This window comes from Panthera onca, chromosome B3 (assembly GCF_046562875.1).
Source record: "Panthera onca isolate mPanOnc1 chromosome B3, mPanOnc1 haplotype 2, whole genome shotgun sequence".
Taxonomy (NCBI): Eukaryota; Metazoa; Chordata; class Mammalia; order Carnivora; family Felidae; genus Panthera; species Panthera onca.
In genome coordinates this window covers 17543824-17557526 of record NC_138344.1, presented here as the reverse complement: position 1 = coordinate 17557526, position 13703 = coordinate 17543824, and the positions used below count along the sequence as shown (strand labels likewise).

At 47.8% G+C, this 13703-nt stretch overlaps 1 protein-coding gene and 1 long non-coding RNA gene across 12 annotated transcripts in view; one reads left to right on the top strand and one right to left on the bottom strand.

Moving 5' to 3' along the window:
* TTC23 (tetratricopeptide repeat domain 23) overlaps positions 1-13703 on the top strand; it is a 105670-nt gene that overhangs the window by 74096 nt on the left and 17871 nt on the right. For 9 of the 10 annotated variants that reach the window (XM_060617771.2, XM_060617772.2, XM_060617774.2 and 6 more), the window contains one exon: positions 9152-9279. In XM_060617771.2, the coding sequence (XP_060473754.2) occupies positions 9152-9279 (128 nt within the window). Of the gene's footprint in view, positions 1-6839; positions 7098-9151; positions 9280-13703 lie in introns of those variants that run through there. The other variant, XR_009605784.3, reaches the window with a different exon arrangement.
* Positions 3825-10500, bottom strand: LOC132668769 (uncharacterized). Of its 2 annotated transcripts, XR_009605786.2 has the most exons (3): positions 10216-10500; positions 4246-4557; positions 3825-4020 (listed from the first exon to the last, which is right to left on the bottom strand). It is a non-coding gene; the product is annotated as an uncharacterized LOC132668769 (long non-coding RNA). The 2 variants fall into 2 exon arrangements; XR_009605785.2 differs by lacking the exon at positions 3825-4020 and having other exon boundaries at positions 4245-4557.

Genomic DNA, 13703 nt, shown 5'->3' with positions numbered 1-13703 from the left:
GGAATCATGGTAAGAGTAATGTTAGTGACAACAGTAGTGGGAATTGAGCTTGCCTTGTGTACAGGTGCTGGAACTCTCATACATGTGCTCATTTAATCCTTTTAATAAGCCTGAAGGCAGGATGTGACCTCCCATTCTGCAAATGAGATAATACAGCCAGCTCTCCATACCTGCAAATTCCATCAGTCTCTATTCTCTGAACTCATTGCTCTACCCAGAAAGACCACAGCCCCTATCACTCTGTGGGGTGCTCCTAGACACGCCCTTCTCTAATCAGAGGAGACTTGAAATGGCCATCACCTTGGTTTACTGCAGCCTTAAAGGGGAGTCAGCACTAAGTGGGGTTGGCAGTGGAACTGCAGGATCAGAACAGCTGCTTGTCAGGCAACACCATGAAGCCCTAGGACAGGTGCAGAGACGAGCACCAGCCCTGGTCTCTAAGGCCTCAAAAGACCATCTAAATCGACACATCAGAAATGAATACAAGCACGGAGAAACCCCAAGCTATTCCTAATGTGTTAACCTGTTTGAAAACTGCTGTCAGAATCCTTGTTCTCTCGGTGGCAAAACGTGCAAAAGGCCGTGGAGAGTGAACTGACCATTCGGCATTTTGAGATACAGAGTTTGTTCTGGCTTTTACCCATGGTGCCTAAGTGCGGTGTGGGCCGAGGGGGCCCATGTTACATGAATGGAACCAGCTTCCCTTTGGAAGCAGGAGTGAACTGGTCCCCACCCAGTCAGGAGCCATAGTCCCACTGTCTTTCAGGGTGCCTGGTTCTCATGTCATCTCTGTTACCCCCTTTCAGTCCAATCCCCCCACAGTGGGAAAGAAGGGAACCCACCCAGGGCTGGGGGTTCTCCAGGCCTCTGCTGCCTCTAGCAAGAAGAAAGGAAAGGGGAGCATTTGGTACTCATCTTGTCTGACAAGTAAGGGGATACCAATCCCCCCCAAACACACACACACACACACACACACACACACACACACACACACACACACTGGCTGGCTTTCACCCAGGGTGGCAGGACTGTGACCTGGACATTAGTCGCTTTTAGTTCAGAAATCCCAGCCAGATCCCCTGGGAGCAAACCAACATGGTCTACCAAATGCTAAAGAAATCCACATGCATGGGGACCACAGCTCTGCTTTCCTGTGCTTAAACCTGTCTGTGCAGAGCACACTTTTTTTTTTTTTTTCTTAAAGAATCATTAATGAGAAACATTTCTCATCTGGGGATTCTCCGTAGCCTGCTTGCTAAATGCCCATGGAAGGCATTGCCCTCTGACAAACGAAACGCCACTGGCCAAGAAGCTAGCGTGTTTCAGGCTCCATGCTCCAGCTAATCCCTTTGCTCTGTGCCTTTCCTGCATTCCTTATGCAGACAAAACTGCCCTAGAAGTCATGAAGGATTGCGATTGCATAAGGACTTCCAATTCAGGCTCCTGGAATGTCACTAACCTGAGCCTGGCCTGCTTCCCGGAGCAGCCATAGACAAACTTGGTATTAACAGCTCTCCCAACCCTGCGAAGTGTTCAGGGCATTGGCCTTGTGTTTATAACTCCTCTCCTAAAGGATATTAAAATGAAATGGGCGGAAGCCAAGTACATTTTGGTGTAAACCTTTGAGAGGCAGAGCCTACTGAGCACAGGCGGCCTTGTTTGGAAGTGGCTCCGTCTGCAGCCTGGGCTCTGTAGGGTCCGGACACAGCACAGTGGAAGGAGTTCTGTCCCACTACAGTCTCGGGGCAGGGGGTGGGATTCCTGGCCATATGAATCAGACTCATGAGCATGGGGTGCATTCCCAAGATATAATTCCCCATGCGCAAATATGTCCATCTTCCTGCTGTCCCCTTGTGCTAGGCTCTCCCCACATTTCCACAGTAGACATAAAATATACAAGTGTCTGAAGCTGGGCACTGTATCTTGATGCAGTCTCCTGTTTTATCCACCTACCTGATCCTCCCTTTTCTCGACTCTTCCTCCTGTGGCCCACCTTGTCAGCCTGCCCCTCTGCTGGGTCCTACCCCACCTGCAGCCCACTCCCTGCCCCGCATTCCTGGGTTATGGATGCCCCTTGGGCCCTGTGTGTCCCGCAGAGACAAGAAGTCAGACAGGCTCTGGAATACACATATGCCCTGTGCCAGTGGACTCCTGATAGGTAACATGGCCACCCGAGAGTAGCCACAGTCAGGTGTCCTTCACCTTCCCATGGCCCCCCTTGGCAGCCCCTGCTGTTGCCCTTGCCCCACCTCCAACCAGAGGCCTCCAAAGTGGGGTTTGGGGTGCAGTCCTGCTGATGGAAATGGGTGTAAACCACAGCTGGCCACACCCACCCACTCTCTCCCATCCTCCTCAGCCTCCCTAGTCGCCCTCAAGCCCTGTGTGCTCCGACAGACCCTTCGTCAGTCCTATGCAGAGTCCATTTCTTGTTACAAAATGCGCAGCCAGCCTGATCCTGGCCTGCCTTGAGCTCCATAAGCAGGTATCAGCATCCACGCCTGCTGTGTGCTCTAAAGGAAGGGGAAGCTGCAGAAAGCAAGTGGTGGGTAAAGACAGAGAAGAACCCTTACCCTATTTCCCACCATCATTAGTAGGGCCCTTTCTCAGAAACCTCTGGAAGGCACCTCAAGAGCACATGCCATCCAAAGGACTGAGGTCCAGGACATGTCCAGACTCATTCTGCAAGCTAGAGACAAAGCAAGTCTTAGACAGAGGCCAGACACTGCCTACTTAACCACGGCCCCAGAACCGGAGAGTGAGTGGCATTGTCCCCAGAGGTCCAGGGAGCCCAGAGGACAGACAGGTGGGGGCTGCAGGGTTGGCAGAGGATCAGAAGAGATGGCCTCTTCCTCTCTCCAAGTCCGGGCTGTTGGTCTCTCTTCCCAAAGAGACAACCTTGTGCACACTGAAACCTCATCAAGCTTTGCTTACAAACTGCCTTCCATCTTTGTGTCTGAGAACAAAGTCTATGGCATCATTCCTCTGCTAGGAAAGATGAAGTACGTGCCTCTGTGATATACAGTTTTTCACTCCTATACTGGCTAATAATTTGTGTGCAGAACTTCTCAGAAATGCCTATGTTTTTAATACCCTGACTTGGCTTCAAAAAGGGATTTTAGGGCAGCTTATGGAAAATATATACTTCAACCAAGACAAGTAACTGAGGCTAGAAGCTGCTGGATACCTGACCACTACTGGGTGGGACAGTGAGTGGTGGGGAGGTAGAGATGGGGTCAGCTTCCTGGTGGTAAGGATATTGGAGGCAGGCAGATCCCCATGGTGACGGAGCCCTTTACTGGGCCCATAGGTGCCTGGCACTGTGCAGGCACTTCATGTTTGCTCTCCCACGGAAGCCCCGCCCAGCCTGCCGCCATCTTGGTCACCTCACACTACTAAGGCAAACCTTCTCCTCAGAATGACCTTGGACTTCCTGGGGATCATATGGCTACTGAGCAGCAGGTCTGCTGCTCCAAGAAGCCATGTCCAGGGCCTGTGGAAGTGTTCTTCCAAGAGAGGGTCTTTAGTGTGGACCACAGAAGGCCTTGAGGTGAGGAGAGAGCCTGACTTGGGCTTCATGTGTCCTCAGGCCACCCTTCCCACCTCCCACCCCTCAGGGCTGGGAGGTAGCCTCAGGGCAGCTACCTGTGCAGAGTCCAAGGCAGCCCCAACAGCCCCGACGGGACCCCAAATGGGTCCAGTCTGTTTGTTTGCTGGGTGATGGAGCTCCTCTGGGTTAACACCAGGCTACATTCCCTGCGGTCCCTAATACTTTTGCAGTTAGTACAGAGTACAGACTATTTTCCAAGACTGTTACAAAAGATAATTGTCACATTGTACATGCAGGCCTCCCTCTTAATGAAAGCTGTCCTCACTGTTCAGCTCTTGCCTTAGGACAGCCTCAAGAAAATGAGCCCAGGGTGACTGGAATTTGTTTTAATTAAAAGCCTCCTAACCTTCAGCGTGTCAAACTGTAACCCCGCATTCCTCTTGCTCTTTGAATGAAGCCTGGTTTTCTTTTGCCTGTATAAGAACACAGAGACAGAACAGAGTCTGACAGGGCCTCTGGGAGACATTGAGTCCCCCTGCCCAGCAGGCAGGCCACACTTCCTCCCTCGTTCTAACCCACAGACAGCCTGAACATTGTGTTGGGGTGGAAACGGGAGAAGACTCGTGGCCTTGGAACACCTGTGCCACCAGGGCTCAGATTTACAAGTTAAGTCATGCTTCTGTGCTTTAGAAAATGACCTCATCTTCTGCCAAGGCCACCGGCATCAGGTTGCAGATGATTCTAGAAGAGGTTTTTAAAATTGAGGGCGGCCACTGTAAGAGAGCTGCAAATCGCTGGCTTTCTGAAAATCCGGCTTCAGGGCATGAGGCCCACGCTGGGACATGGCATCTCCCCACCCTGCTCGATCTTCGATCTCTCTGGAAATCCTGCTGTCACTCGTCCCCCAGGAGAAGAAACTCTGCTCATCAGGGAGTCACTCCTTAGCTGTAGTGACAGGATGGATTTGCTCTCCTCTCAAAGACAGATCACGCGGTTCACAGTTCAGAAAGCTAACGTGGGGGTCGGAGGGGTGAGAGAAATACATCAGGATCTTGTAGTAAAGGGAGTTTTCCTATATCCCAGGTAAATATAAAAGTAGTTTCAGATTTATAGACTGGGAAGGCACCCACAGTGGATGCCCTACCCCTTCCTCTGTTCCTGAGTTGCAAGGCTGTTGTGATCTACAAGGCCACTGACATGATGCCTGATGTGTGACAACTTCTCTGTGACAATGGCAGTTGGGGAACCCTTCCCCCCCTCCTCCTCCCCTTGGATTAGAGGTCTTGCAGGAACAGAAATGGGAAAAGCCTGGACCTTTAGAGAAGCTGAGGACTCCGAAATACAGGAAGGGCAGCAGCAACCTCAGAGGGCAGATTTCCAGGCAGAGTCCGCCTCTGACATCCCCAGCAGAACACCTCGCTTTCGTTCACTAGTAACCACACTGCCTTCGTTTCAGTAATACGTTCCTTCTCCCTCCACCCCTCCCTTCCTTCTTCTCTCACTTTCACCCCCTCTTCCAGAGACCTATATGTGCTAACAAGCATCCTCTTTGGGGAAATATGAATACATCTCCCTGAGGTAGAGGTTGAGCCATTTACGCACTAGTTTGCATTAGACCAGGCAGCTCCCTCTCTCCCAGCATCCGTGAGATCAACTACACTAAGGGAAAGGAGCATGTGGCACTCAGGTCTAGGAAGCCAGTTGAAAACGGGGTATTTTAGGGGAGGCAGTTGGTCAGCGTGTGACTGCTGGGGGAAAGGATACTGAGAGGTGGGAGGACATTACAGGAAAGGGGCCAGAAAGGAATCAAGCACAGCTGTGTCCTCCTATGTCCAGTTCCTTACCAGGAAGGGGAGGGAAATGTTTCCCATCCCTTTTGCCTCCTCCTGTATCTGAGCATGGTACCACTTCTGCCAAAGCCCAGGCTCTGAAACTCAGTCCCTCCTTGTTCAGCCCCAATGCCTTCCTACGCTCTTTATATCTGCCAGTCTTCATAGTAAGAGCTCATCTCAGGAGAACAAGGCTGAGACTCAGAAAGATCTTTACCTTTTTTTTTTTTTTTTTTTTTTTTTTACTTTTTTTTAGTTTATTATTTTGAGAGGAGCGCATGTGAGCAGGGGAGGGGCAGAGAGAGAGGGAGAAAGAGAATCCCAAGTGGGCTCAATGCAGAGCCAGACATGGGTCTCAATCTCATGAACCACGAGATCATGACCTGAGCTCAAATCAAGAGTCGATGCTTAACCAACTAAGCCACACAGGCGCCCCAAAAAAGAACTCTTAAAGGCTCAGTTACATTCTTTGGTTAATTCCCAATTAGACAGAAAATTAAAATATCAGGAGTACTCCACTCCGGAATATCGTTGTTAATTTTTAGACATGGAATGTTCATCTCTGTTATGCTTTTAAAATCAACAAAATAAATGCCACATCATCCCCACTAATTTGCTGTCATCAGATTATCAAAGTAGCCAAAATTAATGCTTAGTTTGAGCATTAAATCTGTAATGCTTTCTCCCATGACTCAGCTACTAGTAAAGAGATTTTCTGCTTGGTAGAATTTTCTCCTACCAAAAGAAAATTCTGAGTAAATACTCTAGAAATTATCCACCTGCTGGTCTAGCAGACCCTCACTGAAAGAAAGGAACAGGGGGCTCCAATTCAGTTAACTCCTGTCTATAGCTACAAACTCTGGGGGCAGCTAGGACCGAAATCAGAGGCATCACCTCACAGCAGAATTCCTGCTTCGGTCTGGCAACCGCCTAGGCTCCAAGCAAAGTAAATCTTGCAGATAAATGAAACTTACTTGTTCTCAGACCTATCTTTTCCTTACGTTGACAGGGTTCGGTAGACTACATTTCGCAAGGGTTGGCTTCTCTCCTTTCTAAAACATATCACATGGAGTGTACTTGAATCATTTCTTGAGACCCCCAACATTCTCAGCATGAACTTTGGGTGTTCCCAGAGCTCTCGTGGTGTGCAGGGCCACATATCCGGTGCACATGAGATGAGCCCAGTATTCTACGCCTGTGACCACTTTCATAGTGTTTTCATAGTGCTCTCGTCCTTTTAATAAGTCCACCTGTGCTTCTGGTGTGCCTGCTGGTCACCCTAGCATGGACAGCAGAGGTCCATAACCACGACCCTCAAAGCTGTCCCTAAGTTAAAATGATTACCATTTATTGAGCACTGACTAGGTGTTAGGCGTGTCTTCAGTTGTTTTTATGCATTAACTCATTTACTCCTGACAATAACCCTATAAAGGAGGCACTAGCTTTGTGTTCCCCTTTTTCAGATGAGGAGACTGAGGTCAACCATGTGAGGCACCCAGCTAGAAGGGAGCAGAGCCAGGCAACCTCTGGCCTCTGGAGCCTGCCCTCTTTGCCACTCGCTGTGCTGACTCAGGAACAACCACCCTCTCTGCACAGGCGACCCAGGTATCGCTCCTCTGTGAGTTCTGGAGTGCTGTCCTCATAGAGGCCTCTTTGGAAGCACCTGGCACTCACAACACAGTATGAGAAAAGTGAATTCAAGGGCTGATTCTTTGGAAAAGGTATTAAAATAGATAAAATGCTAGCTGGTCTAATCAAGAAAATAGGGAGGTAGCACAAATACAAAATTAGAGGTGATAACCAAATATGGAGGAAAAGTAAAGAAGTAAAGGGTTACGTTTTATCTTTTCACTCGTAGGTCTTTGCACCACACAATACACATGAGATTTCCAAGTGGAAATGTCAAGTAGACCACTGTATACATGGGTCATAGTCTATTCTGGCAAAAATGTGCTTGTCATGTGTCACCATGAGGTCATCTCCAGCAGGCACTTCATTGGGAGTCCCATGTTCCTGGAAGAGGAAGATATCACTTCTCCCTCTGCTAGAGCAGGGGTCAGTGGTCCAAATCCAGCTTGCCCCCTTGTATTTGTAAATAAAGTTTTCTTGACACACAGCCATGCTCATTCATTTATGTATTGTCTGTGGAAGCTTTTGTGCCTCAACAGCAGAGTTGAATAGCAGAGATAGCAACCATATGGCTCCGAAAGCCTAAAATATTTATCATCTTGTCCTTTACAGAATGAGTTTGCTGACCCCTATGCTGGAACCCTATGATTTCTCCAGTTACAGACTAGTTCCTAGTTAATTTCTTGGTTCAGAATTTCCAGACCAAGTAGGTGATGCAGATTCAGGCCTCACCCATGTGGATGCCCCCTGTACAGTGTCTCAGTTTCAGATGCCATTTCTGCAGCCACGGATGGCCTCTGGACCATTGCGATTGCTCTTCACTCCATTGTAGGGATTCCTGACCGTATTAGTTTACTTTTGCCGCATAACAAATTTTGATTGCTTAAACCCATTTATCAATTCGGTTCTGTCGGTCAGAAGTCTAGCACAGTAAGGCTGGCTTCTCTGCTCAAGCTAAAATCAAGCTGTCGGCCTGCTGCATTCTCATCTGGGGCATGGGGATACTTTTCCAAACTCATTTCTGTCATTAGCAGAATTCAGTTCCTTGCGGTTTTAGGACTGAAGTCCCCATTTTCTTGCTGGCTATTGGCCAGGGGCCTCTCTTGGCTCCCACAGGCCACTCTTGGGTCCTTACACCATAGTTCCTTCCATCTCACCAATGGAGGACCTCCATGTCAAATCCCCCTTATGTTCTGAATGTCTCTGGCTGCCTTTTCTGCTACCAACTAAAGAAAACTCTGCTTTTCAAGGCCTTGGGTGATTAGGTTAAACCCAAGGGATAATCTCACTTTCTTAAAGTCAACTGTGGTATATCACATAACCTCATCAAAGGAATAATATCTCCTCATATCTGCAAGTTCCACCCATGTCACAGGGGAGGGATTAGACAGAGTTGTCCTCCTAGATTCTGCCTATCACAGAAGAATTTGGCTTTTGGTAGCAAGCTTCATTCCATCTTCCTACCATACACAGTCCTCAGGCCTCATCACCAGTCCTCAGGCTTATGAAACTTTAGCCCTTACAGACTATACCTTTTTTTTTCTAATACCGTCACGGTCCACTCAGATTCAATGCCCACTCACCGTTCTGGCTTCTGGTTCCTTCTTCATTTATCATACCTGAGGTTTTCCCTTTCTTGCTTTCAAGATTGGCAAATATTTAAAAATATTTTCCTTGTATTATAACCAGTATGTTTATGTGTTTGGAATGGTTGAGTTTCTTTCTTTAGCAGCGTGTCAGCCATATTTTGCAGAATTTTAATGCTGTAAAATTATGTTCTAAGATAACAGAGTCCATTAAAATAAGTGGACCCTCGGAGCCCTAACCTCAGTGAGCAGCAACCAGAGTTAGAGGAAGAATTAATGGTTAACCTGAAAACTCACCAGTGTGTTCAAGTCTGGGGAATATTTTCCCCATCTGTACTGTATGGCTGGGAGAGCTAAAATGTATGAAAACCAAGGAAAGTAAATTGCTGTATCCTGCTGAGACCTAAATCTTTTCTGAAAAACAGTCCAATTAACTAGGTCCTCTTGTCTAAATACTTATTTTTTTTCAAATAGCTCACCACCACTAAAATGGTACTTATTCTGTTTCCATTTCAAATATGCAAGCAGTCTTCAAATGTTGTTACGATGCTTTTCTTCAGATGTGGCCAAGCAGTATTTTCAAGAGAGCATGGCTAATCTTAAGGATGCTGAAGGGATGGGAAAAGCCAAATTTCTTTCAATTCAAGATGATTATTGCCATTTTCTACAAGTCACCGGACAAAAAGAGGTAAATGCATTTGGACCCAAGTTTGACTAGTTATTTGCATGAGTTGATATCCAGAGGGCTACTCCTTCACTCTACAAGCATCCATCAAGCATCTACTATGGGCAAGGTATGTACCCGGCTCCCATAGGGACAGGGATAAATAATGCCAGGTGGCCACTCTTGGGCAGCTCCCAGATACTCATTCTTGGAAAATGGAAACTATTTATGAGAATGTGGATGCCATGTTCCCCCAACTCCCCACAAAGGATCCTAAAGGACAAGAAACCTAAAACCCAGTGGGCAGACCCTGCTTATCACAGCCTGCAGTTCTGGCTGGGATAGAGGGTGCCGGTGAGTGTGCCTAATTCCTCTCTCCTAATTTTGGGTTATGGATGGAATTTACATATCTAACGAGAGCTACACAGTGCAGAAGTTACAGCCCACGGTCCATTGAACCATACAGGCATGCTTTTTTATGGCTTGTAAAAATAGAACAAGCCCCAGAGTTTATATTCACTGGTAATTAAACCCTTGGGAACTTATTCCATGCAAAGCCTAACAGCTACCAGAAAGCTACTTGCTGTTGCCTTTACGTATATAGATGTATATATTTTTTTCAACCTCAACCTATCAAGGCAAATCCTTGGGATGAAAAGCTTTTATTTTCTCTGCTGTTCTGTACACCTCCCCCCACAGCTCTGTCCTAAATCCCCCTCTCAATTGATGTGAGCTTAAGGAACACGGGTTTTTAATCTAGATGCTCCCATGTTCCTCAGACCAAAGTAGGACTACAGTAACCATAACATGTGGAGTTTCCATATTTTTCTGGATCCCCCAACTAACTAGAAAAGGGCCTTCCAGAGGCCTCAGATTCTAGAATATCTGTAGAAGTTCTAGGGAGGGTGCTCAGGTCAGAAGTCTAGAGGCAGGATGTAGTCTACCCCCATCATGACTTACCCCTTCCAGGTCATCAGTCATTGTTACCTCTAAAATGTATTGGTTGCTATGTCCACCTCTGCCAATCATCACCTCCTGTCTGGGCCACTCTGACAGACTCTGGTCCCCCAGCTGCTTTCTCCACTCTTGACTTTTTCTCATCCATTCTGAGTAAGGAAGCTATGGTGATCTTTTCAAACAGCAGATCTGATCAGTGAAACCCCCATTTGTAAAATACTCCAGCGGCTTCTCAATGCCCTTAAAATAAATCAGAATCCTGTGTGTCTCACAATACCTTCAAGGATCTGGATTCTGCTGACATTTCCAGTCTTATTTTTGCCCCCTCCCCTGATCTGTGTTCTGGCCACATCGGCCTTTTCTAATCCCCACTTCCAGAAAGTGCCAGCTTTCGGTTCCTGCTCTTGGGGGTCTCTTCCTCATTGATCTCCTAAATAATGCAGGGTCTATCTTTCAGGACTCATCAGTTTGCCTGATTCCTTTCCCCAGTCCTCATTAGATTCTTCCCATTATTGTTCATCATAGAATCCTGTTTGATATAATAATATGATGAACACAGCACAGGAGTAATAGAACAAGATCATAAGAATAGTAAGTATACGTGTGGATGTGTACTCTCTCTCCCCTGCCTGGACTGATTTCCATGTAGCCAGAGACCCTCTTGCTCATGGTGGTGGAGGCTTGGCTATGGGTCGCCTGACTGCTCTAGCCACCACAGGGCACCCATCATCTCCCCTGTTCCTGTCTGGCTTCCTGCCCTGGTGTCTGTCACTGATGCCACACCTCACTGCCCTTGCCCCAGTCACCCAAATCGGTGGTATTGATCCAAAGATGCACCTCGCTCCCCTCAGCCGCCCTCGGAGATTTTGGCAAACTGGCTCTTTTCATTCTACCCCCAGCCAGCCCTCCGGTGCCCTTGTAAGGATAGAAAAAGCTGCCTCCTCCTCGGGGGGATGCAGCCCGTGCCAGCACACATTGCTTGGAGAGCAGAACACAGGCTAGATTTCAGCTGCCCTCGTTCTCCTGCCCTTGTGCGTGACACAATCCGTCCGCCCAAGCGTGGCAACCTTGCATGGGTCACAGCCCTCTCCCTGTGGGCTCTAGCTGGAGCTGGCTGACAAGCCTCAGCCCGAGGACAGTCCCAGGCATGAGCATGGGGCTGTGCTCAGACCACCCCAGATGTGTTCACAGCCGATACATTGGACTAGAACCCTGCACCAACAGGAAGGTGGTCTTTGGGAAGGAAAATGTCTTTTAAGGTAAAATGTAGGTGAAGGTCACTGCCACAGATTAAAATACTCTGTGTGGGTTTATCTTCTGGTTGTGCTACTTTTCTGCTCAAGAACCTTCTCCGGCTTCTTTTTTTTTTTTTTTTTTTTAAATATATATATATTTTTTAACGTTTTTATTTATTTTGAGACAGAGAGAGACAGAGCATGAATGGGGGAGGGGCAGAGAGAGAGGGAGACACAGAATCGGAAGCAGGCTCCAGGCTCTGAGCCATCAGCCCAGAGCCCGACGCGGAGCTCGAACTCACAGACTGTGAGATCGTGACCTGAGCCGAAGTCGGACGCTTAACCGACTGAGCCACCCAGGCGCCCCCGGCTTCTTATTCCCCATAAGAAAATCCAGACTCCCAAACCTGGTGCAAAGGCCCCCCACCAACCCTCAGCCCGGCCTGTCTCCCCACTCTCCCCTTCCCACTCTCTGTGCTGCAGTCAGATTAGCCCACTGCCTGGCTCTGCCCTTTGCCCTCCTCACACCTGGGCTCCCAGTTTCCCACGCCCTCTCCTCCTCCCACCCAGGTCCTGTTTTTTCTTCACTCCTCTCCCTTAAGTTTTTCTACCTCTCACAGACTGACACAGTCTCTGTTTCCTCCAATAGAGGCCGTCACCATCGTGATGGTCCATCACGATGGACCATCTCGTCCATCACCATCGTGACCTGCCGTTCAAGTTCATGCAGATCTCTCTCTAGTTTCCCCAGTCAGGCTATAAATGGCATTGAAAGCTTCATTTAGGAAGCACCAAGTAGGTGATGCAGATTCAGGCCTCACCCATGTGGATGCCCCCTGTACGGTGTCTCAGTTTCAGATGCCATTCCTGCAGCCACGGATGGCCTCTGGATTCTCCAGAGATGGTCATCTCCAATAGATTCGAGATGGACCATTTCATTTAGGAAAAAGAGTCCGGCTCTTCTTTCCATCACGGGCTCCTCCAAACCTGACAACCAATTGACAAGAATAAGTTGCCGAGCCCAACACCTGCCCCACGCTAAATCCTTGCTCACAGGGGTTGGGAGGGGATGTGATACAACAGGACGTGATGCACTTTAGCATCAAGCAAGTTCCCCACGTACCAGGGTAGGCCACACGCTTCACAGTTTCCAGTTTCTCTGGTGATTTCGTCTTTCCACCTAAGAAATTGTTTCTGCCTCATCACTGCCTTCTCTGTGGTTGGTTCCACACCCCAACCCTAGCACCTAACCCATATTACTGCCAATAAAACGAGTAAAGCTTTGCCAGCTCCTTCCGTCTGTGGAGTGCTATCAGGACACCTCCAGGGCCAGTTGGTGGGGACACCCTTTAATCGGTTCCGGCCTTATTTGAGTCTCAAATTCAGCATTTGTATCCTGCAGCCATAATCCTGCTTTCGTGTACAAGACCATGGAAGAATTTCAGGAGAAATGTGGGGGGTGGAGACAGGGCTTTCCCTCTGTATGTCTTAGTGTCTGACTCAAGAGATTAATGTCAGAAGATACTGGGTTCTGACCAAGCCATGTTTTTTATTCCACGTTGGTATAAATAAACCCAAGAAACCAAACAAAATGTCAAATATATTTAATTTTTCACCATGTTGGAATGTTTGCTTTTGGTTTCCTAAGCTATTTCTTATGAGAAATAGAAAACCCTGGAATATGTTCTGGATGTTTTGTAAGTACATACATTGCCAGGAAACTCTAATTTTCACTTAATGTAAGAACGTCCCTGGGCACATAGGCAGAAGGGCCTGCAACTGAAAAGGATTCAAATTACTGGCTGGATTCAGATCCTAGGTCTGCCACTGGGGAGCTGTCTGTCTGATCCTGAGCTAGTTTCTTTTTCTTTTTCTTTCTTTTTTTTTTTTTTTTAATGTTTGTTGCTTTAGAGAGCCTGAGCAGGGGAGGAGCAGAGAGAGAGAAAGAGGGAGAGAGAGGGGGATGGTGGCTAGAGAATGCCAATTGGGACCTGACTCCCCAACCACAAGATTACAACCTGAGCCGACATCAAGAGTCAGACCTGAGCAAGTTTCTTGACTGCTCTGTACCTCAGTTTCCTCCTCTGTTCAGTGAGGATTAAAACTGTACTTATCTAAAGGAGACAGAATTACATGAGCTCACACATGCAAACTGTTTAGTACAGGTCTTGGCACATAAAGGACACAAAACATGTTAGCTTTTGCTCTTACTGCTTGACTGAAATGAATTCCTGCACTGTCTGAAGTGGCTTTGCT